This window comes from Lissotriton vulgaris, chromosome 4_1 (genome assembly GCF_964263255.1).
Source record: "Lissotriton vulgaris chromosome 4_1, aLisVul1.2, whole genome shotgun sequence".
NCBI classification, from domain to species: Eukaryota; Metazoa; Chordata; class Amphibia; order Caudata; family Salamandridae; genus Lissotriton; species Lissotriton vulgaris.
The window spans coordinates 397,943,893-397,964,515 of record NC_141691.1 but is presented as its reverse complement, the minus strand read 5'-3'; the positions used below and the strand labels follow the sequence as shown (position 1 = coordinate 397,964,515).

General features: G+C 48.3%; 1 protein-coding gene across 2 annotated transcripts in view; it reads left to right on the top strand.

Moving 5' to 3' along the window:
* The window catches only part of CHM (CHM Rab escort protein), a 980,660-nt gene extending 967,587 nt beyond the window's left edge, over window positions 1-13,073 (top strand). For both annotated transcript variants that reach the window (XM_086918782.1, XM_086918781.1), the window contains exon 15: window positions 10,369-13,073. In XM_086918782.1, coding sequence (XP_086774908.1) covers window positions 10,369-10,575 — 207 coding nt within the window. In that variant the 3' untranslated portion in view covers window positions 10,576-13,073. The remainder of the gene's footprint in view (window positions 1-10,368) is intronic.
* Window positions 13,074-20,623: the final 7,550 nt, after the last annotated feature.

The window sequence follows — 20,623 nt, the reverse complement described above, 5'->3', positions numbered from 1 at the left end:
CTGCTTTCCGGATGCCTTGTGGCTCGCAGCCGTCTCCGATCACCAGGTCACGTTGCTGCAGGCGGCCCGGTCCGTCTCAGCGCTCCCAGCACTCCGATGCAGCCGCCATCTTAGGTGCCTCCTTCCCTCCGCTCCGGCCGCTCCGGGGCCCGGCGGCCACACTCGATGGAGCAGCCCTCGCTGATGCCCTCCGTACGCCTCGCCAGTCACCACGGCCCGCTCTGCTAGCGCCGGGGTTCACACTGGCTCTCCGCCGTATGTAGCAGGATTTATCAGGGGAAGAGGCACGGAGCTCTGGGCTCACGCCGCCATCACCCTCGGCGCTCAAGCCACGCCCCATAGATGCAATGCTCATATGGAAATAATGATTTTTAAAATCTCTTTTCCTCCAAAACTCACTGGAAGGGAGCATTAGTGTATCGCCCCCCTGGCCCATGCTCAGATTTCTCACTTACTCTTATGGAGCTTTTAGCACCTTATTTTAAAGCCAAGGAAGATTTTATTCTCCTTGGATATTTTAACATTCATATTGATTTACCTAATAATTCCGACACTATGGCCCTGGTTGCTGACCTCTCAAGTTTAGGACTTATAATCCAGAACAAGGGTCCAACGCACTCGGGTGGACATACACTTGACCTAATTTTAACTAACTGTCCTAAAATAATATGTTGTCCCCCAATTCCTGTTAGTTGGTCGGATCATTATGTGATAGGATTTATCTTACTAGGTTCTCATCCACCACATCAAAAGCCACTCCCTGCAGTATGGAGAAGACAATGGCACAAAATTACTGTAGAAGAACTTCAGAAAGTCTGGAATGAACCTTCCCTCTCTGAAGACGATGATATCGAATTAGGTCTGACTAAGTTTAACAAAGCACTCCTAGAGGCAGTGGACCTACTTGCACCGCTGAAACTGCATAAACAGTATCCCAATTCCAAGCAGGAAGCTTAGTATACTGAAGATTTGAAGGTAGAGAAGCAGCAATGTAGAAGACTGGAGAAGACATGGAGAAAAACACATACACCTGCCAGTAAAAAGCTATATCTGGAGGCCCAATCAAATTATCACAAACATATAAAACAAGCTAGGAAAAATAGTCTTGCGTTACAAATAACAGAAGCAGGGAACTCCGCAAGAGAACTTTATAAAATTCTCCAATCATTCGTTAAGCCCACATCGTGTGAAAGCCCTGATGATTTTACTCAAACTCTATGCGATGATATTTCCGCATTCTTTGAGAATAAGATTGAACTTATTTATGACAAAATCACCAAGGCATCAAATATCAAGAACAATGTTAATTTTTTCTGTCCTCGACTACCAGCGAATGAAAGCTGCCTTTTTACCTCGATTCCAGAGGTTAGCCTGTCCGAAGTCACTGCCTTATATAGCCAAATTAAATCAGGATCACCCACAGACCTCCTGTCTGCAAAGATTATAGCCGCTCTGGGAAGCTTACTAGCCCAGAGCTTTCAAACCCTGATCAACCTTTCCCTTAAGGAAGGGCAGGTTCCCAGTGTCTGGAAAAGGGCAGTTGTGAACCCTATTCGTAAAAATACGGCGCTACCATGGTCAGACCTTAACAACCTCCGTCCGATTTCCCTCCTGCCCCATCTGAGTAAGATGAGTGAGAGGTATGTCAACACACACGTGTCTAAATTCATCGAGGCAGCGGACGGTCTGGGCCCTTCTCAATCTGGGTTCAGACCAAATCACAGCACAGAGTCAGCTCTCCTCTCCGTGACTGGTACCATCCGGATGGCACAGGATAGAGGAGGCTCCATGATTCTGGTGCTGTTAGATTTGTCGGCTGCCTTCGACACGGTGTCACATGACATTCTTATCAGTCGTCTGAAGAGGGTAGGGATCGACGGAGTGGCCTTATCATGGCTAGAGAGTTTCATCACTGGCCGCTCACAAAGTGTTCGATTAGGCTCCCACTTTTCCATCTCTAGGGAGCTCACCACAGGGCTCATGCTTAAGCCCCACATTGTGGGCAAGATGGAGGTCATGCTCTTCGGAGATGCCCCGCTCCTCTGGTCACCTGAGTGGGGGCCTCCTGACTTAGGCCCTGCCCCATGTCCAAAGAAGACAGTGAAAAATCTTGGGGTCAAGCTTGATCGGTCTCTGGTACTTAAAGATCATGCTATCCAGGTAACAGGATCCTGTCTGAGGGTCATTGGACTATTGAGGAGGGTATTTCCCTATTTAGCAGATAGCCACAGAAAAACTTTAGTACAGGCATTGGTTATTAGCAGGCTTGATTATTGCAATGGGCTGCTCATTTCCGCCAATGAAGAACAGTTAGGCAGGCTACAAGTAGCTCAGAACACAGCTGCCAGGCTGATTCTAAATGTCCCACAAGTTACATTGGCTACCCATTCGCCAGAGGGTGAAATTTAAGATTTGTTGCATTGTTCATAAATGCCTGTTTGGAGTTGGTCCCAGATACCTATCTGAAATATTCAGACTCTATGAGCCAGGTCGCTCTTTGCGCTCTAAGAGTCAAGCTCTGCTCCAAGTACCTAGGATCAAAAAGGAGAGACCGGGAGGCCGAGCTCTATCTTATAAAGGCCCTATTCTCTGGAACTCCTTGCCCCTCACTTTTAGGCTAAATTCTAGTTTGACTGCATTTAGGAAATGCCTAAAGACTCATTTTTTTCTGACCTGGTAGTCTTTCCAGTATTCCTGCCTGTGTATCCTTGTTTAGTTCAGCTTATGGTAAGATCGTAAGCGCGGAGATACCCCTTCGGGGGTCGAATTCCTGCGCTATATAAGAAACTAAATAAATAAATAAAAATAAACCCACCAAGCACAATTTTCTGAGACCTATATGTATATATGTGTGGCCTCAAACAAGCTTATGCTGCAGTGTCCAGATGAGCAGAGACGAGCTTCTTTTTGAAGATGAAAATGAAAATATTTCATGAGCTAATCATTTCACATAAGGAACTTTTTTGGTGAAAGGCAAAAAGGATTGTTATCTTAAAATAATTTTGAAAAAACTGGTTCTACAATTTTTTGGATTGAAATGTATAGATGCTGCTTTTTGGTTGTCTCACTCATTCCCCTTTTTAAAGATCTCTGTCAGTAGCCTAGCAACATTGTCAGATCCACATAATTTGTTAGAATTGCATCACGTTTGATCAGCATATTTATAATGCACAATTTATTTCTCTATTTTCTTTCATTGGCTCCAAGGATAGCTCTGCCTTATTGGTTGAAGTGTGAGCCGTCCGTCCAGTTGCTGGGGAACAGACGAGGCCTATCATAGCCAACTGGGTTTTTCTAAACGTTGATTTTGTACATATAGTTTCCACACGGATGAAAGATCTTCACATCGTACTAATCATGGCGAAACGTTGAGCCAGTTATTGAATCTCCTGAGCCCTTTAACAAACAATATACGATTCAACTAAATTTAAACGATAGAATCCTCGGACTTGAGGCATACTGGATTGTATGTACAGGCATCTATATAACATTTGGGAGGACCCTGAGATATTATTGCCAAAGTTTTGGCAACTGCCTTAGGTGTTTGATGATCTTGCAAACTCGGAAACCTCGTCGTATTCAATACCCTTTAGAATTAGGGTTAAAGCCTTGAGAAAGTCACCTGATGTGACGAAACACGTGTCAGCTGTTTCTTATCGTGGACCAGGTTGAAAAGGACATAATTACTGTTCTTAGTCTTCTGAATGTTATTAGGGGATATATGTCCTCTCTTAGTCCATCTTCTTTGAATTCTTTACTGACCCTAGAGCCCTGCAGCAAGCTTTGAAGGGATGGTCTAGAGACCATCGCAGGGACACAAACAAACCACCTGACAGTGGGGAGGGGAGCAGCCAGCTAGACGAGCAGGAGTGACCCACTGCCCCCTTGTGTGCCATGCAGTTTTGTAAAGGTATTGAGTCGCAGTGTGCTGTGAGGACTGATTTTGGGGGCAGAACGATGGCTGGCCTTGTTCCTGGTTGTGGGCTACCAAGACCCCCGCTCCCACTGGGGTGGGAGCGGGGGTCTTGGTAGCCCAGATAGTTGGCTCCGGAGTGTGTAACAGAGACAAATCGAAACTCACCCTGGCGCTCCTAAGAGCGGACACTGAAGGTCGTTAGGTTATATCACGATGTAAAGGACTGGGGTTAATGTTTATGGCCCAAACTACGACTCCCTGGAATTCTACTAGTCCCTGGCAGTGATAGCCCGTGAATATAATTCAACACAGGTCCTGTGGGGTGGGGATTTTAACCTAGTGCTTGACCCGGCGCTGGATAGATCTGCGGGCCCTACGCGCAGGCCTTCTGCAGCTGCGCTAACACTACACAGCGTAACTACCAGCTTAGGCTTAGAGGATGTGTGGAGGTTGAAACACGCAGCGCAGGGGGGATACACCCATTACTCAGCCTACTATGATGTACACACCAGAATTGACTATTGGCTGGCATCCTCCTCTATGATGGGGCAGTTACGGGGTTGCAAAGTCCTCCCACGTACTCTTTCTGACCACTCGCCACTATTATTAGTGCTAGATACCCTTAGAAGGACGATTCCTCCGTTCACATGGCGTTTCCCGCCATACTCGCTTCTCGATCCAGTGTTCAGAGGAGAGTTAGCAGAAGCGAATGAGGTCTTTTTTGAGGCCAACTTAGGCTCTGTAGACAGCTTCCAATCAGTTTGGGAGGCATTCAAGGTCTACATACGGGGAGTAGCTATGTCCAAGCACTCAGGGGTACTTAAGTCCATTAGACAGAGACTAAAGGAGCTGGAGCGGCAGTTGGCACGGTTAGAGGAGCGGCAGCGTAGGCACTCGGACGCAACTGTGGAAGGAGAGATCAAGTCACTCTTGACTGAATATCATGAGAAGGCGGACAGGGAAGTCAAACACATGGGAAAGTACGCTACGGCTCGCGCATACGGAGAGGAGGAGAGACCTGGATCAGTACTTGCAAGGGTATTGAAAGGGAGGAAGGGAAGGCCGCAGGTAACGGAGTTACGGACTGAGGAGGGCGTAGTCCTCACGAATGAGGACGATATCGCACAGACGTTCAGAGGTTTCTATATGAACTTGTACTCCTCCAAGAGTGGAGACCTTGATGACGAAATACTAGACTACCTTCAACACATAGAACTACGCATGCACCAATACGCACAGGGAATTCCTGATGCTTCCAATAGAGAAAGACGAAATTGTTGAGGCTCTCATGGGCATGCGGTCGGGCAGCGCCCCTGGGGCAGACGGGCTTACAACTTTTACAAAGCCTTCCAGGACCTGCTGCTTCCGCACCTATCGACACTGTTCGATGATATTTGCATAGAGGGTAGCATGCTGCACTCAATGAGAGAGGTGCTCTTAGTGACTATTCTTAAGCTCGGTAAGGCACACGATGAGTGCAGCTCGTACAGGCCTCTCTCCCTGCTGAGCGTCAACACAAAAATGTACGCCAAAGTGTTGGCGAATCGCCTGGCGTTCCTAGCCCCCACGCTGCTCGTGCGGGAACAGGCGGGCTTCATCTAAAGTAGAAACCTAACATATAATATTCGTACGGCCCTGGGCACCATGCAGCACGTAAAGCCAGACACAAAGGCAATAGCAGTATTCCTAGATCTGGAGAAGGCCTTTGACTCGGTGGAGTGGCCTTTTATGCAACTCGTGCTGCAGCGGATGGGACTGGGTCACCCGTTTCTCCAAATGATAGACTCCTTATACAACAAGCCTAGGGCCTGACTACGACTTGGCAATCTGGTCATGGACTCCTTCCCAATTGGCAGGGGGACTCGACAGGGGTGCCCGCTGTCCCCCCTGCTATATGCCCTAGTGGCGGAGCCACTGGTGTGTGCACTGCGGGAGTACCATGGCAACAAGGGTATAGGCTTCCCCGCATATAGGATCGTGGTCTCCATGTATGCGGACGACACTCTGCTGTATGTCCGCGACCCTGAAAACAATTTGTCATCAATCCTTAGAGAGGTAGTACACTTCGGAGCCCTCTCTGGTCTGAATGTGAAGTGGAGTGGTGTGGCTCACTGGTTAGAGGCAGCAGACCCGGAAGCAGAGTTCGTCCCGGGACCAGGGTTCAATTCCTGACGCGGCAGGGTCTTGGGCCATGGTCAGCGGACTCGATAATTCTCGCCTCGGTGCCTACTCCTACCATGGGTCCCACTCAGCAACTCTGGGCAATAGCTTGCTTAATCTCTACTAACGGCCCCATCAGCGCCGGGGATGCTTGTCTTCACCTTGGAGATACCCAGGAGGGACCATCTCACAGGGAAAGCCAGGATGGGTTCCCCAGCGGTATACAGCGCCGGGACGCCCCTTTGCTGGGGCAGCTGTGCACTTTACAAGTATACGTCATTTAACTGGACAAAATCATTGGCGTTCCCTCTCACCCCAGTAACCATGCAATTTGACATGGAGTACCCAATGTTGTGGACCACAGAATCGATCAGATACTTAGGTTTCCAGCTTCATACTGATGCTGAGATTCTATTCAATGAGAACTACGGGGTTGCCTTCAGCAAACTAGAGGACGACGTAGAGGCCTGGTGCAGACTCCCACTTTCCCTCCTGGGTCGCATTTCAATCATGAAAATGGTGGTGCTGCCTAGGCTGCTGTTTCTGTTTGCTACTATCCCGATGGTGTTGCCTAAGGTTTTCTTTCGGAGACTGACTCAGCTAATGATCAAACTAGCATGGGCGGGTAAGCAGCCTAGAGCTAAGTGGACACTCCTCACACTGCCGTGTAGCATGGGCGGCCTTGGTGCCCCAGACCTGGAGCTTTACTACAGAGTGGCTCAAGCGTCACACTTGCACACCGGATACATGGTGATACGCGCATTCCCCATGTTCGGATGGAAAGAGTTTTTGCAGCCCCGCTCCCGGTGACGGTCTTCAACCCGGCCGACGTAGGACTGGGATCTTGGATCCTATTACGGCTACTAATCATGCATGGCACTGCCTCCTGCAATTACAGGGAGGAGCGTTGCTGTACTCGCCCAGTATGCCTGTAGAGTGGGCCCAGTGGCTATCCCCCCTAGGAGAGAAGGGCGTGATACAAGCCATGCATAAGCTCAACATTCGATTTGCGGGGGATTTATTTCAGGAGGAGACGGTTAAATCCTGGGAACAGGTGGGGGGGAGCGAAGGGGCAGCCTCTCCGCTGCACCGCTTTAAATTTCATAGAGTGTGCAGCGCCCTTTTAGAACTACTGGGGGAAGATCTGGCTGAGCCGCCCGAGGTCCCTGAACTCTCATATACAATAAAGACCGAGACTCCCCGCAAACTATTGACTAATCTATACAAAATTGCTATGACCCATAGATAACACCGGTTCACGAAGGCGCGCGGTTGGCCTGGCAGCGAGACTTGCAAGTTACCATAGATGACGATATGTGGCGCTACTGTTGTGGCAACACCAGGCGGATATCTTTAAATGGCAAACACAGACTGGTGCATTTCAAATTTCTTAATAGAGTGTATTATACCCCAGAGTGGCTACATAGATATTGGCTCCACCAATCGGCTGAGTGTGAGAGGTGCCTCGAGGCAGATTTCCTACATTTAGCGTGGATGTGCCCGGGAGTGCGGGAGTATTGGGAGAACATCTTCACTGAGATGAGTAAGATAGTGGAGACTGAACTGACCCCGGGCCCCGCGCTGGCGCTTTTAGGTCACTTTAGGAGGCTGCCGGTTGCAGTGTGTAGGCATGTGGACATGGGGATGCTTATGGCTAAACGTGTGGTGGCACTTTGTTGGATGAGAGGACCGGTGCCTACACCTAAACGCTGGGCTCATGACATGCTTTATTGCTGCATACAGTCCGAACACTAAAGCGAGTTGCTTCCCCCCACGAGCCGCCCGAAAAATATCTGGGGACTATACCAGACATATATTAGTGGTAGGGGTGTTGATGATGACCCAGTGTATTCAGAGGAGGGTGGGGGCGGAGGCTCCAGGGCCCTGATAGGTCTTCAGGACGCTACATGGGGAGCCAGAAATTCAAGCGAAGGTCTCATGTCTGGTCTGGCATTGAGGTGACCTCAGCTAGGGCCATTTTGCTGCTTGGCACTATATGAGGGACCCGGGAGTCAGGAAGAAGCTGTTTTGGGGAAATGATGGGATGGCAAGGATTATCCCAAGAGCACTGACAAATGGCCATGGGCTAAGAGGGGGTAGGAAGGAGCAAGGGTGGAAGGGAGGGGGGAGTGGTAGGGTAAAATTGTCCTCTCTTGTCAGTATGTCTTTATATTTTTCACCTTTCGGTTATGTAGTATTCGCCGCCTGCCCGGTCTGGGGTTGTTGGCTGAATGGCTGTGTTTGGACCTGCGATGGACTGGTGTACGGGAAAGCTAACTTGTTGCACTGTGTTTGCTCGATCGGGGGGAGGGGGGGGTCTATTGATTGTAGGGTTTCTGTATTTTAAAATCCAATAAAATGTTTAATAAAAAATAATAATAATATGGTAATGGGTAACGAACTGAAAACAGGTCTTCACGGTGTCATCTAGGTTCTGCTATCTTGAAGCTGTGGCTTTTGGGTAATTTTATAGTTCAGCAGGGAGGACATGCTGCAAAAGGAGGTGTAAGAACTGCAAGAAAAAAAGTATTACTTGCAGAATTTCTCTAATCACTGGCTATTGCACAGGATAAAACTGGCACCTCAACCACCACCTCTTCAGAAAATGTCTGGGAAATATCCAAAGAAGTCAAAAGCCCTGCTGGAAGACGATTTGTGAATCCTCCTGGAAGAAGAGGATTCTCACAAGGACTCCTGACTGCAGTTGGCACCCAGGGTTGGGAACTGCGCTCCCAGAATCAAGTGGTTGGCCTCCTGTTTACCTGCTCCAAGGACACAAAAAGCAGAAGGATTCGTTATTCTCAAGAGGGCCCAACTGACTACAGAGACTGATCCCTGAAAGAGACCTGGTGCCCACAAGCCTACTTGGTGGAGCTAAGTTATGTAGGATTGACCAGAAGGAACATTTCTCAGTAGTTGAGGCTAAGTTTGACAGTAAACTTTTTGACTTTGATGACCCTCTTGCTAGTCTTAAAGCCCACTTTAGAATTTGGCAGATGGGGTACTCCACGACATATGTGATAGATCTTCCATTTAAATTATCACAACTGCATTACATCCTTTGACACTTGCATATAGACGGACAGGATATCCTTCATATTTGCAACAGTGTAGCTATTCATCGAACTCTAAATCAGTTTTTTTGTTCATTCAGTTTTTTCTGTTTCTAAAATAATTTGGGAATTTTATTGGAATGTGTTCTTAAAGTTGAAATTATGGCTACTACTTGAACTTAACCTGCACTTACCTAAGGATTGTCTGCTGCTTGTGCTACAAGTACCAGGGAATGAGTATAGATTCCCTCAGTACTGAGTTGTGGCTTAACCAGAGCTAGTTTGCTGATTTGGTACCAGTACCTCTCTTCCAAATGTAAAACCCTATTCCTGACAACATATCAGTCATCCCTATCTACCCTTCCTCCATATGTATGTATATATTTATTCAATACCAGTTAATATAAATCTGGCCCAGTAATGCATGGTACTTGGTGCAAATGTAGTTATCGATGCAAAATCCTACATGTATTATGACAATCAATTATTATACCCCATGTTTTTGTCATACTAGAGTTGCATATTCTGGGTCTGTATCACATCTTAGCTCATCAGTGCTTCACGCTGTGGGCTTGTTCAATGAGATTAATGGGATCTGGGATAACTAGTGCATGGTATAACCCATGTTTGCAGATAAACGGAGAATAATATTCAAGTTATTACCATTGTTCCTTTGTTAAGGGAAGTGAAGGGCCGCATGACCCACGCAAGACTTCTCTTCTCTGAGTCCTGGTCCCACCTCACATTGAACAGTGGTAATAACTGTTATGGTTGCACCACTACAGCTCCCATGAAAACTAGACCGTCTCTCTCACAATGAAACAGAATTATAATACACCAGTCTTGCCAGTTTATATGTAAACGCCTGGCAGCCTCTTTATAAAATATTTCCCAGAACAAGGTGTTTTAGAAGTAAACGTTCTTTTTCACTTGAAATATTGGCAGTCTCATCTGGTGCAAAACACTCATGTGCCTCCTTTTTCCCTCCTCAACACGCCTCTAAGATGGGGTAACATGTCATAGCTTGGGCACCAAGAATGCTTTCACAAGATCAGATGAATGCAGTGATCCTGCTTTAAACTGTGCAAGGGAGTGCAGATGTTCCCCCTGTGCTCAGATCTGCTTTAAGTAATGCTTGACATTAACCTCCGTGTAATGAATGTCACACTGTCCCTCTTTTGTACTGTTTAACACTATCCTCTTTGAACATTGTGGTTAATTGTACCTAATTGTTCACAGGCCGAGTCCATTTTCCATCATATCTACCCAACTGAAGAGTTCTGCCCTCAGGCTCCAAACCCAGAAGATATTGTGTATGATGCCGATGCTACAGAGTCTGGAGATGCTAGTTCCGCGCCCCCTGTGGAAAGCAAGTCTGAATCTGGTATCCAAGAAGCCATTACTGGAGAATCCGGTGATGTCCCAGAGGAGCATCAGCCAGAATGAAGAAAGAAAGAAAACAAGGAACCTACATCTGCTTAAACTATGACTTTTGAAGTTCATTTTCCTGCTTTTGTCCAATTTCCTGATCCCTGTAATGTCTCACGTGTTTCACTCTATAATTATCTGTATATCTTTTACCTCCCCGACCACTGTGCTTTAAGAGACCCAAAGGTGTCTCCAGTCCAGACCTACAGATGACCGCTTCACAGCAGTGGATTACCATTCATCCTTTTGTCTTCTTGCATACCCTATCTGCCTTCCATGACCTTGGTCACTACATTCCCTTTCCGCACCTAGCCAGCATCACGTAGACATTCAGGTTTCCATCCTATTTCTCTTATCCTTTACCAAGTCTTCACAATGAAACAGTGATAAAGGAATGGCAATATATATTCAGCTCTATACGAAATACTGTCTGCCACACTCACTCCTTGGCCTTCACCACTACTAATAGCTCAAGAGGCGACCAAATAAGCAGGCCTGGGCGTAGTTCGTGGAGTTTCGCTACCCAGAACCCCGCAAAGTGACAAAAAAACTCAGCGGAGTTCCGCAAGTGGCATAGTGCAATGCGAACTGCCGATCGCGCTGGTCTATCTAGAAATGCTACCTGAGTGGCAGCTAGGGCTCGCAAACTTACCGTTGGCTAGCCGGGAAAACACTTTGCGCACTACGCGGAGCGTAGCTTTCTGCACTCCGTAAGCTCCATGGAGTGAAGAAAACTCAGTGAACGGAGTGGAGTTCACCACCCAGGCCTACAAACAAGTGTAACATTATAATAGTGGAAATAAGAGCATGTCAGATCATAATTCTGTTTACTCTTTACAAACATGCATATCGAATTCACTGCCTTTCATAAGGTTCCTATGAATGTTAATTATTGATTAAGAATAATCATAGAAAAATCCTCACTAATATTGGATGTCATTTGCATAGCGAATGCTGTCTAGAGGTAGTTATCATGATTTTAAGCGTCCTTGAATGCATGTTGTGTCTCATGTAGCTTGAACATGAACACCAGTTGTACCTTGTATTGAAAAGAATGCACATTCTGAACTGGAATTTTCTCTTGAATGACAAGCTGGATCAGACATAGACAGTCTGCAAATAGGCTGCCATGACAGTTCAAGTGTAGTTTTACACTTGAACTGGAATAACACGAGGATATTCGCCTTTGATGAAATGATAGCATTCTCTGACTTAATGTCTCTCAACTGCTGTTGTGACATGGCAGTGAAACAGTGTTTATGCAGCATTTGTTACTTCAGTTGCTCAGAATGTTTCGAGAAAAGCAAAGCAGCGTTCTTTATTTTGGTTTAATTCCATGAGATATTTGGGCTGGGCTTAATGATTCACTGAATAGTAATATATTCTTTTATTGAGAGTTGCCAAAAACCTCTGCTGAAATATATTAGATGTAAATAATTTCATACATATTTATTAAGACACCTAGTTGAATATTCAGGTGGTCCCACGACCCCAACCCATCAAGATATTCATTTCCGTTTGCTTATTTTATAATACTCTTATTTGGTGTTGTCAAAATCCATGTGTATTGATGTTGTCGAGGTTCGTACAACAGCACTGGCAGATGGACTAAAGGGCATGTCCCCTCCTTACCATAAGAAGCAGAACTGTAAATGCATAGGTCTGGAAGCTGGGGCAGTAGCATTTTTGCTATGTAAGCTTCTGAAAATATTGCGGGTAGGTGTTATTTTCAGAGATTTCCCGCCATAAACATTTGTTTCAGTACCTTTTTGTCCTTCATTTGTACACCAGTGTTCATCTCATTAACATAACACATATCGTTGTCTGTGTTTTTTGATAGGGTTCTCCCCTGATGCTTTCACCGAAGCTTGTCTGAGACCTCCCTCGGCATCCACTGCCCACTGAATGTAGTCTATCTCATTTGCCGCTCTGGCTCTACTTGGGGTAAAGGACTCCAATGGTGTAACAAAACTTGAGGGGCTCCCTGCTAGGTACATGGACCCCTCCCTCCCTCCGCTTCGGATTTAATCAGGAGCTTTCTGGCAAGAGTACTGTGCTCAGGGGGGCCTCCAGCACTGTGGGGGCTGCAGGGGCCTGTGTTACGCCACTGGACTCTTACAGGTCTACAGACTGTATCAGCACTAGAATAATGCTAGAAGGTTGCACATGGTGCCGTTACCAGAGGGTCACCATATTCCCTGTGGAAGCAGTAAATGTGGCAAAATGTCCCTGCAATGCGTTCAAGTTAGAATCTCACCTCTCCGTACATGGGAGCTCCCCACTGTCCTCCTTCTGTCCACCAAAAACTGGTCACTGCTAAATGATGGGTATGTCAATAGCAAGTATATATCCTACAACTGCTGCAATAACGAGGTATGTGGTACTGTTTGCCTATTGAACTCTCGCGTCTATCTGTAAAATGTGTATGTACAAGTTGCTTCAGTAACTCAGGTCGTAAAAATGTTGACATTTCAGTTATGAGTTGTATAGAAATGTCAATAAATAGTTTGCCACAACCAAGCTTGGTTGTCTTTTGATTCTAAAGAGTAACATTTTATTTAAAATGCAGTTGTACGTTTTTAATTTATTATTTTCAGTATCCTCTGGAACAATTCATTGGTAGCTGATTTGTGTGAACTGAAATTATCTTTTAAAAATGAAATGTGTTTCTTTTTTAAACTTCTTTCCATATTTAGCAATGTCCTTATAGCCTGACATTCACATGGCTGGGTCATGTCGAGGTCACCTTAAAACCCATTTCTCCTGAATACTTTGAAGAAGTTAATTTTTTCTACATTAATAAATACATGTAGGCAATATTGTGAGATGTGTTTTAACAAATTAGTATGATTTGAGAAAGCAATACTATAAAGTACGATGACCGTAATTGTGGCATGATTGTAAATGAACGTTTTTCAAAATAAGTCCCAATAAGTTTGAATTTGTATTCTATGTAATTATCTTTCACTTAATACTGCTAATGTCCAAAAAAGGCAAAATATTACATCGTTTTTTTGCTGGTGAGATTTGGCTCTAACGGGCCGAAAAACGGTAAGTCTTGAACTTCGATGATCTCAGCAGGGGTATGTTTTTTCTTCTCACGTCTCCTCATTACTGCCTACGCTGCATGAGTGGAATGCAAGGGTTTTACTTGGGGAGGCACACTGGCAGAATGGTAATTATGTGTCCTTCCATAAAGATTAGCTCAGCAATCAGTTGCTGTGCTTAGTGGACAGTAGTATTTACTTCCAAAAGTAGTGCAGTATTATAGAAAGGGAAATTGCAGTTAAAAAATGGGCTTTTTTAAAGAGGCCCTGAAAGATTATGTTTAATGGCATTGCTTTGCTGTGGAGAAGGACTTCAAGGAGTGCAGAAACGCCTTTTGTTTTAAATGCGGGGGCGCTTATTTTCACAGTGATCCTTTTTCAATTAATATTTGAATTAAATAATATACTTAATACTGATTTGTAGGGGCATCCTAAAACCGAAGGCAATGTATGTAAACTTCAAACAATTACATAAGATACATTTTTTTTAAAGTCACACAATAAAAGAAAACGATTATACTCGTCTTATGCTTTGCCTTAAAGATTGGAGTTATGTTTACTTGTAAGCTTCGTATGTTGCTTTCAATAAAATTAACTTTGCTGCATTTGTTTTTGTTTTGTTGTTTGTTGTTTTTCAAGCATTAGACCTCAGGTGTGTTTGTGATGTATCTTATGATAATGCCTAAAGAATAAATATTGCGTGTCTGCAATTGCCATGAACTGTGTTGTTTTTAAGACCATTAGTAAAGGATTACAACAGCATTCTGTTGATAATAGCGAGCACGTTCTGTAAAGTCCTGTCCCTCTATTCTCAAGGACCTACTTTTGGGTAGAAAATCTCAGTATTCTGTGAGACAATAAAGTATGATGCTGATCGGTTAATCTTATTAAACAAATGTTTCTTATGGATACTTCTAACCGCAGCTTCCTCAACTTTACCATATTCCTATGTTGCCAGACTGGATCTGGACGTTTTTTCATAGTAGTGCTCCCTAATGCCACTAGGTGGCTCCATGCTGCTTTCCCTCCATTGGCTTTATTTTGCTCCAGAAATGAAACTGTATATAAGTGCCACTTCTGCATGCGGACATCAGTTCCTTTCTTTCTGTGCCTTCAAATGCAGATTTGGAGCTCTGCTCCCTTTTTCCACAGTTGAAGATCCAAATTTAAATCCAGTGTGCAAGAAAAGATATCCCTACCTAAGACTGTAGGGTTCAAACCATACCATGACTTTCGAAAAAGACGCGTTCAAGCTGTGCCGTAGGTGTTTGAGTTTGAGGCACAAATCTCAGTCATGAGATTAGTGTGCCCTCATGCACCCGAAGGATATCCAGGACCGTTAAGCGAAGCTGTACATCACCGGACATAGTCAGAAATCACGGACCTCATATAAGTCCTGCTCTCACTCAGAGTTGAGTGTGCAAACCCGCTCTTGAGGCCGATTTCGCAATAGGTCGCATTCACAGTTGAAGTCATCATGTAAGTCAAAGCCACAGAAGAAATCACAAAGCGAGACTTCACCCCACCGTGCCACTCCCTATCTACAGAGAATTCTCGAGAGTGTCAGGATTCCACTTGGTCTTGCTCCCAAGTGTTGATTGAGGAGTTGATTCTGCAATTAATCTCTATGCACCTGAGATGTAACACAGCTGCAATTCAAGGATTTTAAGGAAGCCATACTGATGTTTTTGGCACTTTTCTTGTTCCCTCTGGCGTGCCTTCGAGGCCCAAAGATCCACAGGGTCCTCTAGTCGCATTTTCACAAGAGAATCTGTCCTCTGCGCCATCTGTACCCCGTGAACCTGGTTCGGATTCCACGCCGAATTCTGTTCTGGCCCCAATACCTGCGCCAGTCCCTCTTTCTTCAACGCCAGTCCCTATATCACCAATGCCAACCCTGATGTCCGATCTGGAGCTGAAACTGTCAGCACTGACCGTGGTTGCCTTCCGCCTCCACTAAGCACATCCAGTTGTTGCATAAACTAAGACTCTGGCCTAGCTTCTACAAGGTCTGCTTTCACACCCATGGTTGCCTGAACTTAGTTCAGTGTATCAACGCTCGAATGTGAAAGAACATGTTATTGTAGTCCCACACAACTCCACTCAATACATATGTTGATGTGGGGTTCATGCTTTCTGGTTTACCAAGAGTCCCTTAGAAAGGGGTTATGGGCTCCGTGGTAATTCAAACCCAGTTTCATCCTTTATAATATCACACACAAGCACTGCACTAAGAAAAAGACAATTTATGTTTAAAGGTGTTTTATTTCAACTGTCTCATCCCTTTGCTTAGCACATGTAAAATAACCACATAGAAACAACGAAAATAGTATGAACATTTCTACCAGAGTGGAAACTGTCATCTGGCAACCTAACATCCTAGAACCAACTACTATGCGTAAACTATGAGAGCATGGAATAGCTTAACTTTCATCTGCTTAGGAGGACTCAGCCCACTGCATACCTGTATACAGTTAGAAGCTGTTATCAGTAGCTGGGAGGTACGACCATCCTAGGGAAAACACACTCCAACTGGGCTCCGCTCTTCTCCTCTCAGACAGAGTTTGGTATCAGCTCTCTGCGTAAAACAGGAGGCTGCAACAGTACAGCAGTCTTTGTGAGGATCTTCTGGTAGTATCTTGTAGGAAAATTGTGGATAGAAGCACCTCCAATCTAATGACCACTTGATGAGCATTTTATACTGTTGATCACCTATCTAATCTTAGACGAGGAATTATTGAGGAATTTCTGACATAACCTGTGTGCATATCGTGAGTTAGACAGACACCCCCCAAAACTGGATGCCAAGCCTAGAACGAGAGAAGCGATGGGCCAGATGCTTCAGAATTATGGCTAATTGGATGCATGAAGACATCGCAACCCAGTTGTCGGGTGTACTCGTGCCACACACCTGCTGTCAATACCCACAGTAGATTGGACTATTTTTTTGTCCAAAGGATGGCGGTGCATCGTATTGCGGAGACGCAATATCTGGCTGGCTATTTGTCCGATCACTCCCCGCTTTTACTCAAATACTTGTTAGACAGACCGAGGCCTAAGGTACCACTATGGAGGCTAAACACTGAGGCTTTTGGCGACCCGATCTATAAAGCCGCAATCTCACGCGTCTCGGGGCTTATCTGAAGGTCAACTGGGGCTCAGCCAGCACCAGGGCGATCGAATGGGACGCGATGAAGGTGGTGATACGAGGGATATGTTTGTCCACGGAGGTGGGGGTTAAAAAAGTGTTAGAGCGCGTTCTCCGGCGGTATGAGGAACACTTGGCGGCACTGGAGATGGACCTTCCCACGAACAAGGAGAGGCTGCCGGAGTGGGATGACGGGCACCAGAAATCTGAAAGAAACAAGTTAGTACTAGATTCCTTACCGTAGAATATCCCCAGGCGTCAGACTGGATCCGGATTTTTTTTGCATAGCAGTACCCTTGCGCGTCGGTAGGCGTCGTCTGCGGCTCCGCGTCCGTCGTGGGCGCCGTGATGACGTTGTCAGAGTACTTAGACGCCGCCTTCGCGTGCTGACGTCAGTTCTTCTTTTTTCCGCGCCAGCAGCGCAGATCCGTAAAAAGTGGTACCTTAGTCATTTTTTGACTAAACCTTTTATGATCCCTTTTGATAATGTTTTTTCGAGTCTTTTTTCGAACGGTGCCGGTAGGGATGCCAGGTTTTAAACCCTGTGGGGACTGCGACCGACTGATGTCGGTCACCGACCCTCACCGCCGGTGCCTCCACTGTCTCGACGTCGATCACAACAACAAGACCTGCTCAGACTGCCGGGCCCTGACTTCGAAAGCTAGGCGGGAGCGGTCCCGCAAGCGGCTCGAACTCCGGCATTCGGCCCGCGCCGCGAGAGGGCCCGGTCCGGACAGAGGTCGAGGAACAGGTCGCGGGGTCGGAGCCATCATAGTTCCGAGAGTCGCCATCACTCCTCAGGCCCAAAGTCGTCAGGTAAACACAAGAAGTCGAAGAGACGTCATTGCTCTTCCGACTCCCCCCGACGCTCGCACGGTGCGGCCGAAGGTTCGGGTGACACCACTCGCGCGGCACTGTCGGAGTTGCGGGCTTCACGACCTGCCCCATACCCTCCGGTCCCTGGGCAGCAAGCGACGGCGGAGGAGGGTGAGCGTTTCCTCATGGCCATGAGGTCCCTCACTCCTCCGGCGGGCTCCGCGGCACCTTCGGGCCCAGTGGACCCGTCTTCACCATCACTCCTCAGGCCCAAAGTCGTCAGGTAAGCACAAGAAGTCGAAGAGACGTCATCGCTCTTTCGACTCCCCCCGACGGTCGAGCGGTGCGGCCGGAGGTTCGGGTGACACCGCTCACGCGGCTCCGTCGGAGTTGCGGGCTTCGCGACCTGCCCCATACCCTCCGGTCCCTGGGCAGCAAGCGACGGCGGAGGAGGGTGAGCGTTTCCTCATGGCCATGAGGTCCCTCACTCCTCCGGCGGGCTCCGCGGCACCTTCGGGCCCAGTGGACCTGTCTGGGGGCCCAAGCGGGTTGGGGCCTTCGGCCCTGACGCCGGCAGGTGCTTCGGCCCCGACGCCGCCGGCGCCTTAGGGCCTGGCACTGCAGGGCCCCACTGGATCCGCTTCTGGATCCGGATCGTCGCCGGTTGAACTGATGACCTCACCGGCGCCGGTCCCTCGGGTGTCACCTCCGGCGCCGTCCCCGATACCTCCCTCGAACCGGTTTCGGCGGCGGAGCTGCGCCGCTGGGCGCCGCTCTCGACGCCGCTTGGGGAGTTTTACTTCAATGAACCGGCCCCATCATTTGACAACCCTGATTATCAGGAGTTGGGTGTTGAGGAGTATTGGGAGGGGTCTGGGGACCCTCTGACAAGTGAGTCCAGGAGGACTGGACAGGTTTTGGGGATGCCAGTGGGCTGGACACTTTGCCAGACACTGGTTTTGTCTCACCTCCTAGCGTGGCTCCGGAGGAGGGGGCAACCTTCAGTGTGGTGTTGATGCGGGCGGCCAAGGCCTTGGCCCTTGAGCTCCCCGTCGCGGCCGTGAGGACTAACCTCCTCACTGAGGTCCTTAAACCGCAGTCAAGCTCGGCTGAGCCTCTGCTGCCTTTTAATGAGGCCTTAACTGACGTTCTTTTGGGCACTTGGTCCAGGCCCGCTACAGGTCAGACTGTAGATATGAACGTGGCCAGACGCCACCGCCCGGCCCGGGCGACCCTGATTTCCTGTCCACCCACCCCACCCCCGAGAGCCTGGTCATCCAGGCTCAAACTCCCAGACCGCATTCCCGTCGGCTCCGCCTGATCGGGAATCCAAGAGGTATGAGAATTATGAAAAGAAGATATTCTCCTCCCTTAGTCTGGGACTGTGGTCTTCCAACACTGGATGCCTCTTGGGCCGCTACACCGACTCCCTGTGGGACATGGTCGCGGACGTGCTGCCACAATGCCCGGCGGAGGTCAAGGCTAAACTCGCCCAAGCCCTTGTGGAGGGTCGACATGCAGCACGCTATTCCATCTGGTGTGGGCTGGATACCACCGACTCACTGGGCAGAGCGATGGCAACGACGGTGGCGATTCATCGCCACGCCTGGTTGAGGTCCGCCAACTTTTCAGCGGATGTCCAGAATACCCTCATGACCATGCCGTTTGATGGCCGTCGCCTTTTTGGCGACAATGCAGACCATGCGCTTGAGCGCTTTAAGGACTCCAGGGCTACGGCCAAGTCCTTGGGCCTCTCGGCCACGCGCCAGCAAACGAGTGCCTTGCGCTCCTTTCGTGGCCAAGGAAGGGGCTCCCCCACACCTGCTGCCTGCCACGCAAAGCAGACTAACATCTAACACGGTGGCGGCTGTGGAAACCGCTGTGGAGGTGGTTGGGGACAACGGCGAGGCCAGTCCACACCTTCCCCCGCAGCATCCGCCTCAAAACCCTTCGAGTCCGTGCTTTCAGGCCCATGTGACGCCAGTGGGGGGCAGGGTTCGCCATCACCACTCCCACTGGCGCACTGTCACATCGGACAGGCAGGTGCTGCAAATCGTCCGAAGGGGCTACTCCCTCCCCTTCGAGACGACCCCCCCAGCCATCACACCGCAACACCACCGCGTATCGGGGATCATTTGTGGCTTCTGCAGGAGGAAGTTACGGCCCTCTTGGCCAAGGGGGCCATAGAGCGCGTTCCTGGGCCAGAAGTAGGGTGTGGGTGCTACTCCCACTACTTTCTGGTACCCAAGAAGGGTAAAGGGGGCCTACGCCCTATCTTGGACCTACGGAACGTCAACGGCTTCCTCCGGAAGGAGAAATTCAAAATGCTGACACTGGCTCAGGTCTTAGCTGCCCTAGACCCAGGAGACTGGATGGTAGCGTTGGACTTGCAGAACGCTTATTTCCACATCCCCGTCCTGCTGGCCCACCGGCGCTACCTGCGGTTCACTGTAGGCCATGAGCACTTTCAGTTGACCGTGCTCCCCTTCGGCCTTACCAGCGCCCCACGGGTGTTCACGAAAGTGATGGCGGTGGTCGCAGCTCATCTGTGCAGGTTAGGGGTTTCAGTCTTCCCCTACCTCGCCCCAGACAGTCGTCAGCCACCTCCAGACGACGGCGGACCTCCTGCACCTGCTGGGGTTCTCCATCAATGTGCCGAAGTCACACCTGTGTCCCTCTCAGAAGCTCCTCTTCATCGGAGCGGTTCTCGACTCGGCGCAGTTTTGGGTTTATCCCCCCGAGCAGCGGGTTTGGGATATTCAGGCTCTGATTCCAATCTTTCAGCCTTTCTCCCGAGCCTCGGTCAGGTTGACGCTGCGGCTTCTAGGGCTGATGGCTTCTTGCATCCTTCTGGTGCATCACGCCCGATGGCGGATGCGGGCTCTGCAGTGGGACCTGAAGTTTCAGTGGGCCCAGCATCAGGGCAACCTGTCCGACCATGTCCTGATCTCGGAGGGCACTGCAAGACAGCTGCAGTGGTGGCTCACGGACCATGATTGGGTCAGCGGCAGATCCCTCTCCCTTCCCCAACCGGAGCACATAGTGGTGACAGACG